Here is a 19,427-nt window from a genome sequence, read left to right on the forward strand (position 1 = left end):
TAAAAATCACAAGCAAATCAAATATTATGAGCTTTTTTATATTTTCGGCATCTTTTAGAGCATACAAAGTTGTCAAGTCAAACTTCTGTCGTGGGTGTTGAACAATTGAATTTTTCACAGGTTCATGCTGCTGGACTAAAAAAAAATGCTGTGTTAGTCTATTTTTTATGAAATTCTTATGGACGAGATAATTACAAAAATAAAGTTTTAAAATGTCATGTTAATAATCATGGTAAAAGAGGCTGTGAGTTAACATAGTTGCTTTTCAGTGTCATTCCAGATTGAACATCTGAAAGAATCCTACTAGCCAACTGAAGCAATGGCCAGTTCAGAGAGTCAGGCAGTAGTGCAACTTTTACCTGTAAAGAGACAGAAGTTGACTAACTTTCACAAGTGCATAATTTGTCAGATGGACTCAAACGAGACACTGAGGAAAGCCTGATATACCTCCATACAGACACTTGTTGCAGCACTGGAACTCTGACGAGATGAAGTATACGAATGTTTAAAATCAGATTTTGACATTTTGGCAACCGCAGATGTTAAATGGCACTCAAATTGCTACGAAAAATGGACAAGCAAAGAAAACCTGCGTTACATGCAGAGGAGAAGATCTGCATTCTCACCGACACCAGCAGAAGAATCTAAGATTGGCACACAATCTGAAACAAGTTTGACGGAGACTTCCAGGGTATCCAGGTCCCAGTCAACGTCCACTGATTGGACTATGTGCCTCTTCTGCAAGAAGAAAACACACAGAAGGGTAAAGGAGATGACCATGGTCAGAACTTTACAAGCCTGTGAAACTATTGTGCGACCGCAAAGGGCAATGAGGACATGTTACGGACTACTGGTGCTGTCAGTAACGATCTAGTGGCAGCAGAAGCTAGATACCACAGAGCTTGCCATGCCTCGTACATCAGCAAAGCTAATCTGCAGTATGCTGGCTTCCATGAAGGGAGACAAGAAACTTGTTACGGTACGGCATTCAAGCAATTGGCTGAAGATATCTCTGATGACCTGAATGGTGGGAAGGCCTTTGATATGACAATTCTTCTGGACAGATACAATCATTTTCTGTGCGGACAGGGAGTGGCAGTCGACAGCTACACTACCCAGCGACTCAAACTTCGACTAAATAAACACTTTGGAGATGACATTGTCTTCCATAAGCCATATGATCTTAGTAAGTCCGAGCTTTTGTACTCAAGCTCCATATCCCTTAAAGATGTCATCAACTCTGCCTCTCAGTGTAACACCGCAACAGCCACCGGTGTACCAAGAAAACAGCCCACAACAGCGATGGATGATTGTGACAGGGTGAGTCTGCTGTACAGCACTGCGAAACTCATCAAGTCGGAGATCAATGAATGCCAAAGCATATCAGTCCGACCACCTAATATCATGGATCTAACCCTGACAAAATCCAAATCTGTGATACCAGACAGTCTTTACTGGCTACTATGCTGGGTTATTGCCAAACCAGAAAAGTAAGATGAAGATGAGTTTTCAGCACCAGAATGTCGCAACTCATCAGATGAAAGACGCGTTTTAATGTATGTGCTTCCGTGCTCTGATGATGTATGTGCTTCCGTGTTGCTATACACTAGTAAAAGACGAACGCTAAAAATAACAGTTGCAGTTTTCTTTATGCGTGCCTCTGTATGTATATGAATTTCTGCAGAACAATACTTTCTTAAGCGTTTGATTTCCAAAATGTATACATACCGGTAGTAATTCAGAAACATCGTTCACCTTCATATGAGAACACAATTAAAAATGTCAGAAAGTTTGAATTAGTGTGATATTTTAGCTTTGATGATGCCATGGCAAAGGCCATTTTCAAATAACTGTACATGCTCTGATAGAGAATTATAATAAGAAGCCAATGATAACTCAATATTGAAAATTGGTTGAGTCTAGACAAAGATATTCACGTTTACGTTACCCCTCCCCCTAAATTTTGCTAGCCCACAGTGTCTCTCTTGGTAAGTACCCTTGGTATGTATAATGGCCTGTAGAATTTTAATGATACCACAATTTGAAACCACATACTACCTGGAGGTGTTCTATAGGGTCTATTCTACCACCCTGTCAAGTCAAACCTTTTCTGTAGGGGGTGTTGAACGAATTTCCTTATTTGGCCTCATATGAGAAATGGCTGCTGGACTATCTCAAAAGTTCATTTAATTGATCCCCATTAAAGTAACTACTTGATGGACAGCAGTAAACACATCCCTTGAAAAGTGTCTCCCTTCCGTACAAAGTAACAGAACACCAAACAGACTTGCTGAAATGAGATTCAACATCCATTTCAATCCTGTGCAACTTTGTCTTTACATCTATTTTACGATTAAAGCATACACTTCACTATCTGTTGTGGAGAGCGCAGATCTGCGATATCGGTGTCAAAATGGCACCTTTTGCTTTGATATGTGGAGATTACCGCCTATGTCCCTTCTAGTGGTGAAAAACCCACAGCATTTTGCAGAGAATCCACAAAAACTGCCAACATGTTCAAATGCTTCGACATGAGCAAGACTGCTCAAATTTGCACGCACACACACACACACACACAAATGGAAGTGCTCTTTTTTTTTATTTATTTATTTTTTTTTTTTTTTTTGTATACCTTGGTCGAGGCTCGTATGAGAGCGAACACACAACTCACAGCAAGGAGGCATGAGACAAGAGGGGCGGGAGTGGAAGGGACAAAACATTGGGGAACAGACACAGGTGAACTGTGGAAGGGAGAGGGATGGGGATGGGACGGGGAACATGGCGAGGAGAAGATGGACATTACAGGGACTTTCAGGAAGGAAAGCAGGAGAATTGAAGGAAGTGGGCTTGGGTGGATTATCGGGGGTAGAAAAGATCGAGGATTTGGATGGGGGAAGATAAGAGGTGGTGGTGAACAGCTGTTTTGAAAGCCTGGAGGAAGAATGGGAAAGAATAGAGTGAGGAAGTTTATTCCAAAGGCGGGAAAAAAAGAGGAATGAAAGAGTGAAGATGAGCAGTGATTCGTGATTTTGGTAGTTTTACCAGAAGGGGTTGTTGAGGACCTTGAGCGCCCTGTGGAAATGTGGTTGGGACAAATCGCAGAGGAGCAGGGGGGGGTAAGGCTGGAGAGGAGTCGGTAGAAGACAGAAAGACCACCCGACTAACCTGCGGTGATTGAGTGAGAGGCCCAAAGACTCAGCTTCATTGCGGGAGATGCCAATGATCTTAAAGCCCTGGTTTCGACAGCGTGAAGTCGAGAAAGGTGGGAGGCAGGAGCACCAGCCCAGAGGGGAGAGCAGTACTCCATCAGGCTACGGACAAAAGCTTTGTAAGTGGTCAGGAGCTCAAGAGGGCCGAGGAAGGACTTTGCACGACGGAGGATTCCCAGTCGGCGACTGGCTTTTGAGGCAAGGTTGGAAATGTGACTTTCCCAGGAAAGGTCATGGCAGATAGTGAGACCCAGAAGCTTGAAAGAAAAGACTTCTTCCAGAGGATTGTTGAGAAAGTGGATGGGGGGGTTTTGTAAACGGTCCTTTCGAAGAGACATAGTGAGAGTGTGAGATTTGTCTGGATTGAAAGACATGTTCCACATGTTGGACCAGTTTGTGATTTTATCCAGATCTGCAGTGAGCGAAGAAGCTGCTGCTTGCCGGTCTGAGGGATGACAGATGGTACGGCAGAGGGTGGAGTCATCGGCAAAGAGAAATAGAGGATTTTCCAGAGAGTCCGAGAGATCATTGATGAAAACCAGAAAAAGAACAGGGCCCAGGACGCTACCTTGAGGAACTCCAGCCTGCACAGGAAGAGGGGATGAAAGAACTCCATTTAGGGCCACACGTTGACTGCGACAGGAGAGGAAGTCTGCAAGCCATGAGTGGAGATGGCCTTGAATACCATGGGAAGAGAGTTTGGTGAGTAGGGCAGGGTGCCAGACTGTGTCAAAAGCACGTGATATGTCCAGGGATACGGCTCTCGGATTTCCTGTCTGGCATTGAGGACCTCCATCCATTGATGGGAGAGCAGTAGCAGCATATCCAGGGTAGAGTGACCTGGTCTGAAACCAAATTGATGATTGGAAATCAAGCCATTGGAGAAGAGGAAGGATTTCATGTCTGAAGCGATGATGGATTCCATAACCTTGCTGATGATTGGGAGAAGGCTGATTGGTCTGTAGTTACAGGGATCTGTTTTTGCACCTTTTTATGCAGGGCAGTGATGTTAGCAGATTTCCAAGCAGATGGCAGATGACCTTGGGAAAATGAGAGGGTGAATAGAACAGAGAGAGGGTGAGCAAGAGCAGAAGAGCAGGCTTTGAGGACACGTGGGCTGATGCCGTCTGGACCGGTTGCAGAATCTGACTCGAGGTTTGAAAGCAAGCTCTCCACCTTGTCAGGAGAAAAGGATACAGAGTCCAGGGACAGTTTGTGCGACTGGGTAAAGTGGGTAGAGATAGTGATGGGTTTGGGACACAAGATTTAGCTGCAAACACCGAGTTTAGACATTCAGCTTTATCACGTGTGGAATCAGCAGTGCGGCCATTTGAGGTCAGGGAGGGGATGGAGGGGGAACATACACCAGAAACAGATTTGATTAAATGCCACCAGGATTTTGAGGAGGGAGAGAGGTTTGAGAGTTCAGACTTGAGATGAGAAAGATGTTGTTTTCTGGCTCTCCTGAGGGTAGATACACACTTGTTCCGAGCTTTGTGGAAAGAACTGAGATTGCCCTCAGTTGGGTTTGCTTTCCATGAGGCAAAGGCAAGTTGTTTCAGGACAACTGCCTCGCCACAAGCTTCAGTAAACCAAGGGCAGGAGGAAGGGTAAGACAACTGAACACGAGAGGGGATAAATCTGTGCATGAGGGAGAGCAAGTTTCTTTGAAAGAATTCCCAGGATGAGTTGATGTTTGAGAAAGTAGTGATAGGAGACCAGTCTGTAAGTTCGATGGCTGCTCGGAGACCCTGCCAGTCAGTCGGCTTGAGTGAAATGCCAGACTCGACGGCGGTGAGGTGGTTCTCTGATAACAGCCAGAGAGATGTCCACTTTAACAAGGACGTGGTCAGAAGAACCAATTGGAGCGAAGGAAGAGCAGCAGATATTGTCAGGGAAATTTGTCAAAATCAGATCCAGAAGAGATGGAGTACCATTGGTTGAGATCTGGGTCGGGAAGTTGACCGATTGAGTCAGTCCCAATGAGTCACAGAAAGCTTTTGCTGATGTCCCATGGCAGGTGAGAGAGGTACCCACACCTAGCCAACTGGCGTGATGACAATTGAAGTCGCCACATAAGAGGAAGAGAGAGTTTGGATGAGAAGATAGAAGATGGTCCATGTTTTCGGAGAGTGAGGTGTAGATGGAGTCATCACTGTTCGGTGGACGGTACAGTACACATATAACATGAGGTGGGAGTGGAGGGGAAGCCGAAGCCAGAGGTATTCCTGGGGGTGTGGGGGAGTGAGAGCAGTGCAGGGAGAGTGAGGAATAGAATCTTGATGAAGAGAGCAATACCTCCACCAGGACGAGGCTCAGGTCTGTCATACCCGTAAGAGGGAGTAACCAGGGAGAGATACTTGGGAATCAGACACGTCTTGGGAGAGGAAAGTTTCTGTTAGGCAGATAATGTCTGGTTTGTCAGTGGCAACCTGCATGGAAAGATCTGAAAGGTTTGAGCGAAGGCCCCGGATATTTGAGGTCCACACTTTTAATGAAGAGGTAGGGGAGGAGGCTTTGGGTGCAGGAGGTGGAGGGGCGGGGGAGGGTAGGGACGAGGGACGAGGGGGGGAGGTAAGGAGGGTTGCTGAAGGAGTGTGGGGTATTGCAGAATAGCGAGGGAGGGGGCCGAATGAGGAGGAGAAAAGGCTCTGTGGTGCTGGGAGAGAGGGGGACAAGAGACAAGGAAGAAGGCAGTTGAGGATTTGAGGAGGTGGAGTGAAGAGATGGAGGTGAGAGGGCAGTGGAGGGAGGCAGGTTGGTGGATGAGAGGGGGGCAACTTCGAGAAGGAAGAGTGAGGGGATGAAAGGTGGGAGAAAGGTGAGGGGGGAATTTTTGAAAGAGGAGAGAGGGAGGCTTGGAGGGAGAAGAGTGGGATGGTTGCTTTGAGAGTGAGAGTGAGGGGTGAGGGGGGTGAGTTGGCACTGAAGTTGGAAAAAAAGAATGGTTGATGGAAAGCGAGCATCCATGGCAAACTGTGGTTTTTAAAATTTGCCTGTTGTAAACAACATCAGTATGAGACCACTTGCCAAACAGCACAAGCAGCATCAAAACTGTGGATGTTGGGATAAACAAATTGGTACAAAATGTCGGTTTTTCCACTCACGTAGTTTATTGGCTTGAACCATCACAGCCGAGGAGTTGAAGCATCGCACAGCCTTCGCCGGAGATGAACGTAGCACATTTTTTCAGTTGAGAAAATGTTCAGCACCGTATAAAACAAAAGCATATATATATATATATATATATATATATATATATATATATATATATATATATATATATATATATATATATATATATATATATATATATATATATACCCAACAACAACAACACGCTCACCTTCTCCCGATTCTGCTTCTTCTTCCTCTTAACCTCCTCCTCGTCTTCTTCGTCGATTTTTTTATTTTTTTTTTACACTTCCATGACCTAATCTGTTGAACTCTCTCATACATTATTTTTAACTACAAAAACGATCTTATAATGCTTCATCTTCCTCTCTCACACATGTGGTTCTCTTTACTGTTTCACAATGCACTACTCTTCTGCTATTTTAACAGACTGCTCTCATTTCGAGCTCTCCTTCATTCCTTGCCTAAAAAATCCAACTATTACAGCGCTTCTTCTCTCCATGCTCTGAATTCGCCTTCATTGCATCCATCAAGAATTGTATTAAATCGCATCTCTGACCTAAAACTTTTAAAAACCACAGTTTGCCATGGATGCTCGCTTTCCATCAAACATTCTTTTTTTCCAACTTCAGTGCCAACTCACCCCCTCACCCCTCACTCTCACTCTCAAAGCAACCATCCCACTCTTCTCCCTCTAAGCCTCCCTCTCACCTCTCTCAAAAATCCCCCCTCACCTTTCTCCCACCTTTCATCCCCTCACTCTTCCTTCTCAAAGTTGCCCCCCTCTCATCCACCAACCTGCCTCCCTCCACTGCCCTCTCACCTCCATCTCTTCACTCCACCTCCTCAAATCCTCAACTGCCTTCTTCCTTGTCTCTTGTCCCCCCTCTCTCCCAGCACCACAGAGCCTTTTCTCCTCCTCATTCGGCCCCCCCCCCTCGCTCTTCTGCAATCCCCCACACTCCTTCCGCCACCCTCCTTACCTGCCCCCCTCGTCCCTTGTCCTACCCTCCCCCTCCCGCTCCCCCTCCACCTCCTGCACCCAAAGCCTCCTCCCCTTCCTCTTCATTAAAAGTGTGGACCTCAAATATCCGGGGCCTTCGCTCAAACCTTTCAGATCTTTCCATACAGGTTGCCACTGACAAACCAGACATTATCTGCCTAACAGAAACTTTCCTCTCCCAAGACGTGTCTGACTCCCAAGTATCTCTCCCTGGTTACTCCCTCTTACGGTATGACAGACCTGAGCCTCGTCCTGGTGGAGGTGTTGCTCTCTTCATCAAAGACTCTATTCCTCACTCTCCATTCACTGCTCTCACTCCCCCACACCCCCAGGAATACCTCTGGCTTCGGCTTCCCCTCCACTCCCACCTCATGTTTATATGTGTACTGTACCGTCCACCGAACAGTGATGACTCCATCTACACCTCACTATCTGAAAACATGGACCATCTTCTATCTTCTCATCCAAACTCTCTCTTCCTCTTATGTGGTGACTTCAATTGTCATCACGCCAGTTGGCTCGGTGTGGGTACCTCTCTCACCTGCCATGGCACCTCAGCAAAAGCTTTCTGCGACTCATTGGGACTGACTCAATCGGTCAACTTCCCGACCCGGATCTCAACCAATGGTACTCCATCTCTTCTGGATCTGATTTTGACAAATTTCCCTGACAATATCTGCTGCTCTTCCTTCGCTCCAATTGGTTCTTCTGACCACGTCCTTGTCAAAGTGGACATCTCTCTGGCTGTTATCAGAGAACCACCTCACCGCCGTCGAGTCTGGCATTTCACTCAAGCCGACTGACTGGCAGGGTCTCCGAGCAGCCATCAAACTGACAGACTGGTCTCCTATCACTACTTTCTCAAACATCAACTCATCCTGGGAATTCTTTCAAAGAAACTTGCTCTCCCTCATGCACAGATTTATCCCCTCTCGTGTTCAGTTGTCTTACCCTTCCTCCCGCCCTTGGTTTACTGAAGCTTGTGGCGAGGCAGTTGTCCTGAAACAACTTGCCTTTGCCTCATGGAAAGCAAACCCAACTGAGGGCAATCTCAGTTCTTTCCACAAAGCTCGGAACAAGTGTGTATCTACCCTCAGGAGAGCCAGAAAACAACATCTTTCTCATGTCAAGTCTGAACTCTCAAACCTCTCTCCCTCCTCAAAATCCTGGTGGCATTTAATCAAATCTGTTTCTGGTGTATGTTCCCCCTCCATCCCCTCCCTTACCTCAAATGGCCGCACTGCTGATTCCACACGTGATAAAGCTGAATGTCTAAACTCGGTGTTTGCAGCTAAATCTTGTGTCCTAAACCCATCACTATCTCTACCCACTTTACCCAGTCGCACCCAACTGTCCCTGGACTCTGTATCCTTTTCTCCTGACAAGGTGGAGAGCTTGCTTTCAAACCTCGAGTCAGATTCTGCAACCGGTCCAGACGGCATCAGCTCACGTGTCCTCAAAGCCTGCTCTTCTGCTCTTGCTCACCCGCTCTCTGTTCTATTCACCCTCTCATTTGCCCAAGGTCATCTGCCATCTGCTTGGAAATCTGCTAACATCACTGCCCTGCATAAAAAAGGTGCAAAAACAGATCCCTATAACTACAGACCAATCAGCCTTCTCCCAATCATCAGCAAGGTGATGGAATCCATCATCGCCTCAGATATGAAATCCTTCCTCTTCTCCAATGGCTTGATTTCCAATCATCAATTTGGTTTCAGACCAGGTCACTCTACCCTGGATATGCTGCTTCTGCTCTCCCATCAATGGATGGAGGTCCTCAATACCAGACAGGAAATCCGAGCCGTATCCCTGGACATATCACGTGCTTTTGACACAGTCTGGCACCCTGCCCAACTCACCAAACTCTCTTCCCATGGTATTCAAGGCCATCTCCACTCATGGCTCGCAGACTTCCTCTCCTGTCGCAGTCACCGTGTGGCCCTAAATGGAGTTCTTTCATCCCCTCTTCCTGTGCAGGCTGGAGTTCCTCAAGGTAGCGTTCTGGGCCCTGTTCTTCTTCTGGTTTTCATCAATGATCTCTCGGACTCTCTGGAAAATCCTCTATTTCTCTTTGCCGACGACTCCACCCTCTGCCGTACCATCTGTCATCCCTCAGACCGGCAAGCAGCAGCTTCTTCACTCACTGCAGATCTGGATAAAATCACAAACTGGTCCAACACGTGGAACATGTCTTTCAATCCAGACAAATCTCACACTCTCACTATGTCTCTTCGAAAGGACCGTTTACAAAACCCCCCATCCACTTTCTCAACAATCCTCTGGAAGAAGTCTTTTCTTTCAAGCTTCTAGGTCTCACTATCTGCCATGACCTTTCCTGGGAAAGTCACATTTCCAACCTCGCCTCAAAAGCCAGTCGCCGACTGGGAATCCTCCGTCGTGCTAAGTCCTTCCTCGGCCCTCTTGAGCTCCTGACCACTTACAAAGCTTTTGTCCGTAGCCTGATGGAGTACTGCTCTCCCCTCTGGGCTGGTGCTCCTGCCTCCCACCTTTCTCGGCTTCACGCTGTCGAAACCAGGGCATTTAAGATCATCGGCATCTCCCGCAATGAAGCTGAGTCTTTGGGCCTCTCACTCAATCACTGCAGGTTGGTCGGTGGTCTTTCTGTCTTCTACCGACTCCTCTCCAGCCTTGCCCCCCTGCTCTCTCTGCGATTTGTCCCCACCACATTTCCACAGGGCGCTCAAGGTCCGCCAACAACCCCCTTCTGGTAAAACTACCAAAATCACGAATCACTGCTCATCTTCACTCTTTCATTCCTCTTTTTTCCCGCCTTTGGAATAAACTTCCTCACTCTATTCTTTCCCATTCTTCCCTCCAGGCTTTCAAAACAGCTGTTCACCACCACCTCTTATCTTCCCCCATCCAAATCCTCGATCTTTTCTACCCCCGCTAATCCACCCAAGCCCACTTCCTTCATTTCTCCTGCTTTCCTTCCTGAAAGTCCCTGAAATGTCCATCTTCTCTTCGCCATGTTCCCCGTCCCATCCCCATCCCTCTCCCTTCCACAGTTCACCTAATGTGTCTGTTCCCCACTGTTTTGTCCCTTTCACTCCCGCCCCTCTTGTCTCATGCCTCCTTGCTGTGAGTTGTGTGTTCGCTCTCATACGAGCTTCGACCAAGGTATACAAAAAAAAAAAGAAAAAAAAAAGTAAACTACTTAAAAGGTTATTTGTTCACATTCTCCAAATAACTCAAGTACTGTTGTTCTGCAGGAAAGAAATCCCATAAGGAACATGCACACAGAATGCTGCTCATTTGGCTCCATCGAGAGATTGTGACCACCGCAAATCCAATGAAAAACATGTTTGAAGGACTTGTTGTTGGCCTGAGCAGGAGAGAATTGGCCGGTAAGTTTGAATTTTCATAAAATTTGATGACATCGAACAATTATAAGCCCCCAGCCAGGCTGATGCTTGCTTGGGAGCTAAGAATGCGTTTTGGAGCAAAATAATTCCCTAAAGCAAATTAAAGTCTTGGATGTTTGCACAAAACCGTTGCTGACTTTTCACATCCAAAACTTGACTTTTAATTTTAACCTCAAATTCACGTCTTAGAAGTGCCAAGTTAACACACCGAATGTATTTTCAGAGGAATTCAGAAGAAAAGCTGAACAGAAGAGGGGGAAAACGTGCAAGATGTCGTGACAGCGTAACTGCAATGAAAGATGGTGACGGTCGTGGAAGGATTGCCGAAGTTTGTAATCACTCCGAGTCGGTCAAATCAGTCTTTTAAGAGGCTGTAAATGTGCGTTAGCCGCTGGTCACACCAACAATTCACTTTTAAAACTGATGGCCCATTTGTATATCTCCTTCCTCACACACCCATTCCAACCATCAATCCTCTGATCGAGAGGTGATACATACAGGAGCAACATGCTTTAAAACATTCATCAGTATAAATAAATAAAAAATAAGAGTAGAACAGCAATGGAACAATGCTCAATATCAAATAACAAAACAACAAAATCGATCATTGCAGCTTTTATATAATTTAAATACAATACCTCAGAGAATGCATTCAGATCATGTTACATTGGCCAAGGACTTGAGGAATTGGGAGACTTATTTAAACAAGTATCTGCATTGATGTTGGAGAATATTAAAATGTGCAAATAGCACTTGCACGGAACATCAGTGTGCTTGTCTATCTGAAAGGTATTCTGTGCTGACATTTATTTTATGGAGAAACCCATTGCATGACAAGGAGGGATGCAAAATGTCAGTGTGCACACACCTTCGGGACAAGTGTGGAGAAAAAAACAAACAAAAGAAAACAAGAAAACAAGGGCTTTGTTGTGTAAAACTACAAAAGGCACATAGTTAAAACAGATTGGTAAAGCCTCATCACAAGTGAGAAAGAAGACGCATCGGAATGTCGTCGTCCTTGTCACGCAGCCACTCAATGGCTCTCTTGCAGCCAACGAGCTTTTCGACCGTACCCACTGGTCGCAGAATGCGGCCAAGCGTACTGCGGTGGGAACACGAAAACGACGATTCACTCGGAAGATAATGACTCCACAATCTGGCGCACACCAACAGCAAGATACCAACTTGGTATCTCACAAATCAACAGTGAAGAGCATCAAGATCATGATCAGCAATTAATTTAGTTAGAACAGCTTTTTCACAAAAATATGTTAAAGCAACTGGCAAACTCGAATATGATCAGACAACCAGGACATGAGGCCCAAACTAGAGTCTATATTTGCTGAAGCCTCACTCATTCTACACCACATGTTTCAACTCCCCAAATCCAACCATACCTCCACTCTTTTCTCACATCTGTGGAACCACCTTCCCAGAGACTGTTTAATCGTACTCGTCCATCTAGACCTTAAAGCAGGCAATGAGCTCCCACCTCATGTCATCTCCCATCTCTACCTGTGATCTTGTCTACCTCATCCAACCATCTTCATACAAGCTAATGTTCCTCCTCCTCAATTTCCCTGCTTATGGAGTCCAACTTTGGCCCTGCTGTCAACACACTCTTCCATGAATCTCAATCGTGTGTGTGTGTGTGTGCGTTAGTGTGTGTGTGTGTGTGTGCGTGTGTGTGTGTGCGTGTGTGTGTGTGTGTGAGAGAGACAGAGAGAGAGAGAGATAGAGAGAGAGACAGAGAGAATAAAAAAGACCCTCACACTTGCTCGGAGGTTTGGTTGGTGACGTTCGACCAGCACGGAGGTCGTGCACGGATTTTCGACAACAGCCTCACTTACTCTATGCCTTGCAAAACGAGACCCAACCACTTGCTGAGGTCCAGGACGGCTTGTTCTCGTATGTCCTGGCAAAGTTCTTGAAAACTCCTGCATAAGACCATCAGAGCACAATTTTTGAACTTGTGGCCTAATATGACCTTTTCAATTTCTTGCTCTCGAGTCCAGACCTTAAGATTAACATAGTTATTGTCCCAAATACCTACCATATAGCATCACCAAAAATGTCAGACTTGGAGGCAGGAATTGGCTCAGAATAGTGGAAAAAAAAAAGATTGCAGGACAAATGATTTCACAACAGAATCGTCACACACACAAGATTAGTTCAGACATTACAACCTGCCACACAGCACAAAGCGTGCAAGTATTTGCTTTTTGTTCCTGACTAGGTATTTTATCCCCAACATGGTACAACTCTACCCTATGCATATCCTATCTCACTAATGCACCATATATGGCAGGTGTATTAAAAAAAAAAAGTGGTTTGGAAAGGGGAGGCAGGGGAGAGGGGAGGGAGGAGAGATGTGGGGCAAAATTAAACAAAACCTTTGGTGAGATGGGGTGAGACAAATTGGAAATTTATTTCAGTTTCATCACCAAGTTAAGAACAGTGTGCAATACCGGTCGTGTTGCAGTTATGGAGACGGCCGTGGGTCTGGGTGCTTCAGCTTGGGCTGAAGTGCCTCGTGAACAAGGCACGAGACCATGCAAGGGTCTGACTGCCTGCAATTTTAGGGAAAATAGTTAAATCAATATACACACGGCCCTCCCTATTTGCGAGGGAATTGTGTTATGTTGGTTTAATGGGTAAAAATAGGGTTAAGGCTCCCGGATCAGACTGAACACGGCAGTTGGGGCAAATATGATAAATATTTAAATACAATGATTAAAACATTTAAATACAATGAACGGTAAATCTTTCAGAACAATGATTAAAATAAATAAATGACAGTACAGTATACAGAATAGTGCGTTTGTATTGGCTGATAATGTTGGAGGGGAAGTGAGGAAGACTATTCATGACCACTGCGGATGCACTCGTACCCATAGCCAACCTGTCTCACACTTTCCCCTTTTCACAAAAATTAATCATTTTCTTCTACCTCCTTCCAGCAGACTCACCTTTCCAATACATCTTATGTTGAGAGGCCATGGTTAACGGTAATCATAAGCTCACGATAGCAAGTCACGAAGTGTTTACAATTCGGGAATCAAATACAGTCTTGTACAGTATTAACATCTGTGCACCCATCTCTCATGTTCCCAGGTGTTGGTGATTGGGTGGGTGAGAAGCATCGTGGGGGGTTGGGTGATGGGGGCTCACACTATACCAATACTCGTATACATTTAACAAATGGCAAATACGTGGAACTCGCGAATGTAGAACTTGCGGATACCGAGGGTCGACTGTAATCACATATTTTTATCCTCAAGATGTCCTCCATCATCAGGATCATCTCCAGCTGCTTGCTCCTGGTTTAAAGTTCAACATTCTTTCCCTCTACCATTCTTAAAACCACCATTGGCCAAACGTAGCAATTCTGGGGAAAAGTCGTTTTACTTACAGACTGCTGGGAAACTCTTTCAAGTTGACATGCAATCTCGTCATCATCATGAGATTCCCTTGGAGGATGAGAAGCTCTAGGATCTTGTGTGCTCAGGTGAGGATGAGGCTCCAATGTTCCAGGCACTGAGGCAGACAGACAGACAGGCAGTGTTCATATGACAAACATTGGCCACATCAAGAGGGGAGTACATAAAGCATAGCACACGATGATCGATTCACCAACGTACTGACATTCTGCCCTCTCAGTTCATAAGCAAACTGATGCTGGCTCAGCTTGAAATGCAGTAAACGTTTGTTAATAAAGATTGCATTCAAGATATTCCAATGTGCTGTCCTTACTCATTCTTTACATATTTGCCACAAAAAAAAAAAAATGTTGTCGAATCCACTTTTTTATTTATATACAAATGTTAAAACTTATGGATTAGCTAAGGAACAGAGGGTGGTAGGTTCATAGACCAACAGAAGGGATCAGGTGGACAAATGAATCAACTAGAAGGGCATTCGGTCAAGCGCATACCTCCGCCACACAATGCCTGATCCACGAGAACATATCGGGCCAATACATGTTTGAAATATCTTGCTGTACAATACTATATCGTTTTTGGCCCGATCTCTCAATGTTGAAGAATCACATTAAAAATTAAATAATTATCGTATCCAGATCCAGATTTGGATCTTCACCAAAATCGAATCATTTCTTCCTCGTCACACACATGTGTGTCCACCAAGTTTCGTCAGAATCCATCCATAATTTTTTGTGATGCCATGCTATATATCATTTTTGGCCCGATGAGTCAATGGTGAAGAATCACTTTAAAAACTCAGATCTGGACCTGGATTCAGATCTTCATCAAAATCGAATCAGTTCTTCCTCGTCACACACCCATCATGTCGACCAAATTTTGTCTGAATTCATCCATAACTTTTGAGATATGCTGCTCACAGACAAACAAACAAACAAACAAACGGATATTGGTGAAAAACAACTTCCGTCCAACTTTGGTGGTGGAGATTTTAAAAAACACAAAACGCCAAGTCCCTGCATGAAAACCATAGACATCATGGAAGCAGGGAATTATCACACAAAATATCACATACTGCACCTTTTGTGTTTCTGTAACTTCTGTGCAATCCTGAATCTCTTTACGGAATGAGTTGAAAACTGACGGTTGTACTCGGGAAGATTTTAGGAGGTTGACAATCATTCATAGGCCCAGGAGTTCAGAGTTGGGGGGAGCATTCCAAACTTTTCCTATTTCAAGGTGTATTGTAGGTTGCCACCTGATGGAAGCCTGTATTACACAACATAGATCACAAGTGCAGGAATTAACCTGTCCATCAAGATGGGTTCTTTGCTCGGATGTCTAATTTAACAACTGGTCGATTTTTTACCTGATCGTTTGTACTGTATCTCCAACCTGTCTCTGTGAGTGTTATCAAGGGCCATACCTGTCTTAATATCTCTACTCCTTGTAAATTAGGTTTACCTGTGTGTGACAGGTATCCTGCTAGTTCACATAAATTAACTAGATGGTATTCGTCGAATACATACCCCTGCGGTCTTGAGAAGGACTTGGTGTGAGCCAACTCCTTTGTTTTTTTAAGGTTTTTTTTTTTCTTTTTTCCTTTGATCCAATATGGCTGTCAGACAACGTGACCGATGACATATTTATCATACTATATTTCCCATGGGTAGATGATCAATTCGTTAAATTTTGCATCAACCGGTTAAGCCGTTTCTCCTCCGAAGATTTTCCCTTAAATCCAATATGGCTGCCAGACCACGTGACACATGATGGTCATTTTTATGAAAATCCTGATCAAATATCAAATCAATCAGAAGAAAATTGACAATTTTAGAAATTTTGGCCTATGTTGACCTCAAAAATAATTTGTGGCTGAATTCAGTGACCTGATATACAAATTCTCTTCAAATTTCAACTCAGATGAAAATTGACAATTTCAGAAATTTGGCCTACGTTAACCTTTTGACCAATGTTGACCTCAAAAATAGTTGGTGGTTGAATTCAGTGACTTGACATGCAAATCCTCTTCAGATTTCAAATCAATCGGACGAAAATATAGGATTTTAGAAAATTGGCCTATGTCGAGCTCAAAAGAGTGACCGCTATATCACATGGTCATGCAACATGTGGTAAATTTACATTTCCTCCGCTGAATGGTTTTCGATGTAGGATCTTAACAAAATGCAGACACGACGTACGATGTACGCCATATGCCATACGTACGTACGGACGCTACTGATCGCTTAACCCTGCTTTTCACTTCGCGAGTGCAGGGTAAAAGTTTCATTATTGACCGAATCAAGTGCTGTACTTGTCAAATTATGATGTCATGATGAAGGTGTGGATGAAAAATAATTATATTCATGTATTCTCAATTATATTCACTTGTTAAATTGTTGTTGGTACTTTATAAATTTAATTTTTGGACAATAGTCGAATTGGCTGTCAGTAATGTTTTCCTTTTCCCGAGAGTCTTTTGACCTACATAGTGATAAATGAATATCTTACCATGAAAAAGGGTCTTGCTCACTGCATAGAAACAGGGTGACCTGGTTGTTAGCACTGCAAACTTTTGCCATGAGTGTTATTCTTTCCCTCCTCCCAAAAGTGACCACATATTACAGTTCTGAGTTCTTTCGCCTCGTACCTATCAGCTCATCCCGTAGCTGAATTTCCAAATTTATCACCCTCCCATTTTTTTGGATGTCAAATGAGTACAAGAGGGATCGCTTCAGACTTCTAGTTCGTGAAGTTCATTTGAATCTTTCAGTGAATCATTGAATGTTCTTGCTCTGTATATATGAAATTAAAGATTCTCTTTTTTATGCTGATCGATCGATTGTGGAAATTGAGTTATTTTCCACCATTAAGGCACCGATGACATCATCATTAAGATATCTTATTCCGCATGGGGAGTACATTACAATGAGCCACGTTTCCATTATTTCCATGGAGTGGTTTCGGAGATATAGAGGTGCAAATGTCTTCAGTTTTTCCAAGATGGCGCCTGTACCACATGACCCATGACGTCATAATTATTATAAATTCCTACAGGAGGAGGTGCACCTATAGTCAAAATTGTATCAATCGGACCAATAATTGCAGATAATTTCCATTTTTCATTCTGACCGGATCAAGCGTTGCACTTGTCAAATTATGGTGACGTCATCATGAAGGCACCGATGAGATCATTATTAACATATCTTATTCCACATGGGTAGTACTGGACAATGAGCCACGTGTTTCAATTTTTTCCATGGAGCGGTTTCGGAGAAAAAGAGGTGCAAAGTTCTTCGGTTTTTCCAAGATGGCGCCTGTATCACGTGACCTATAATGTCATAATTATCATAAATTCCTCCAGGAGGTGGTGCACCTCTGGTCAAAATTTCGTGTCAATTGGACCAACAGTTGCAAAGAAAAAAATTTCTCATTACTTATCGAATCAAGCGTTGTACGTGTCGAATCATGACGTCATCATGAAGACGGCGATGACATCATCATTAACCCATCATATTCCCCATGGGGAGTACTTGACAGAGCCATGTATAAATTTTTTCCATGGAGTAGATTCGGAGATATAGAGGTACATAGTTTTTCCAAGACGGTGCCTGTACCATGTGACCTATGAAGATGATGTCATAATTATGACTTTTTAAAAAATTATACAGGAGGTGGCACACCTATATGGAAAATTTAATGTCAATCAGACTAACGGTTGCTGAGAGAATGAATTTGTAACATGCAGACACGTACGTACGCACACATGTACATACATACAGCACACGTACGCGACTGATTGCTGAACCCTGCTTTTCGTTTTGTGAGCGCAGGGAAATAATAATTATTCAGCAGGCAGGTTAACTTTCACGATATACAAACCATTACCTGTTTTCTGAACCCGGATACGAGTCTTGTAAATTTCACGATATACAAAAGAGCTGTAAGGAAAACTGAGAAAGATAAACAAATCTGGGACTGTTGATAATTAATAGAAGAGGACCAGGAAGAAAGCCCAGACTGTCCAAAAGTGACGTTAAGTACCCCAGGGTATGTTCTTTACATGACAGACCATCCAGGAGGGATCTTGTAAATGACTTGGATAAAACTATGGGTGTTAAGGTTTCCTTGAAGTGAGTTGTGTCGACAATTTGCGCAAAGTGGGCTATGTAGGATTCTAAAAACCTTTTCTCATTAAACTAACAACTCATTCTTCATTAGTTCTGCCTTCGAAGGTGGAAGGAGATTACGTTTTCATCCCAAATCTGTCTGTCTCTGAGGAATATATCTCAAACAGTTTTGGATGGATTCAGACGAAACTTGGTGGAGACGTTGCGTGTGCGACAAGAACAAATCGATTCGATTTTGGTGAAGATCTGCACCTGGATACAAGTTTTGTAAAAAAAATTTAAGTGATTCTTCACCATTGACATAACACCATAGATCCGGCCTCTCAGTGGGATACAAAACGTAAACTGTTCAGCCTGACAGTGGTATGCGCTTCACTGAGTGCCATTGTAGTTTACTTGAGTTATTTAAATTGTAGTTTTTACTGCTTGCAGAATGCAATGACAATCCAACATCAAATATATAAAACTTATATTTATCATGTATGCACGTATGATGCATCCCGACCAGTGCTTGCAGTCTGCCAGCATGCCCCACTAGTAAGTGATAAACACAAAGGTGCACCCTGATCCTACCCTGGTAATCTGCTGAGCCCAAATGGGAAGGATCACACCTGAACTTTCAGGCCCGTTGTCATTTTCCTGGAAGATATTCAGCGCCTCCAGGTTAAGAGCACAGACACCTCGCATGAAGGCCTTCTTCATAGTACCCTCATACTGTTCACGCTCATTAAGCAAACGTGTAACTTCTGTCTGCAGCACTTGTTGTTCCTGGACCATCTGCCCACAGAATGGTGGAGCATAACATGCATTTATAATCACACAACAAAACCTTTTGATCGCATACCTCAATGCAATCTCCATTTTTTTTTTTCAAAGCCAAGATAATTATAGTAGACTCAACTTGAAAAATAAATATTTTCAACAAATTTTCATAACTGCAACATAAGAGGGGTTAAAACGCATCAAAATGCACTTTGTAAGAGAATGACCATCACGGCTGAAGTCATCGAGCAAATTCCATGAAACTACATGCCATTCATCATCGTGAAGACATATATGTTGGGGGAAGAAAGAAAAAGAAAAAATAATCATAAAAAACAGGCACAGCCAACCAACAATTAGTA

General features: G+C 43.9%; 2 protein-coding genes across 12 annotated transcripts in view; one reads left to right on the forward strand and one right to left on the reverse strand.

Annotated features, from left to right (window-relative positions):
* Window positions 1-11,501, forward strand: part of LOC147015119 (uncharacterized) — an 81,566-nt gene extending 70,065 nt beyond the window's left edge. For all 4 annotated transcript variants that reach the window (XM_085849566.1, XM_085849569.1, XM_085849571.1 and 1 more), the window contains 2 exons: window positions 10,581-10,715; window positions 10,957-11,501. In XM_085849566.1, coding sequence (XP_085705692.1) covers window positions 10,581-10,715; window positions 10,957-11,012 — 191 coding nt within the window. In that variant the 3' untranslated portion in view covers window positions 11,013-11,501. The remainder of the gene's footprint in view (window positions 1-10,580; window positions 10,716-10,956) is intronic.
* POC5 (POC5 centriolar protein) overlaps window positions 11,334-19,427 on the reverse strand; it is a 52,533-nt gene continuing 44,439 nt past the window's right edge. For 6 of the 8 annotated variants that reach the window (XM_085849578.1, XM_085849577.1, XM_085849573.1 and 3 more), the window contains exons 8-12: window positions 18,915-19,080; window positions 14,146-14,270; window positions 13,202-13,303; window positions 12,506-12,670; window positions 11,334-11,835 (exon numbers count right to left, since the gene is read on the reverse strand). In XM_085849578.1, coding sequence (XP_085705704.1) covers window positions 11,767-11,835; window positions 12,506-12,670; window positions 13,202-13,303; window positions 14,146-14,270; window positions 18,915-19,080 — 627 coding nt within the window. In that variant the 3' untranslated portion in view covers window positions 11,334-11,766. The remainder of the gene's footprint in view (window positions 11,836-12,505; window positions 12,671-13,201; window positions 13,304-14,145; window positions 14,271-18,914; window positions 19,081-19,427) is intronic. The other 2 variants (XM_085849579.1, XM_085849580.1) reach the window with 2 other exon arrangements.

This window comes from Eptatretus burgeri, chromosome 12 (assembly GCF_056783735.1).
Source record: "Eptatretus burgeri isolate ZD-2024b chromosome 12, Ebu_testis_v1, whole genome shotgun sequence".
NCBI lineage: Eukaryota > Metazoa > Chordata > Myxini > Myxiniformes > Myxinidae > Eptatretus > Eptatretus burgeri.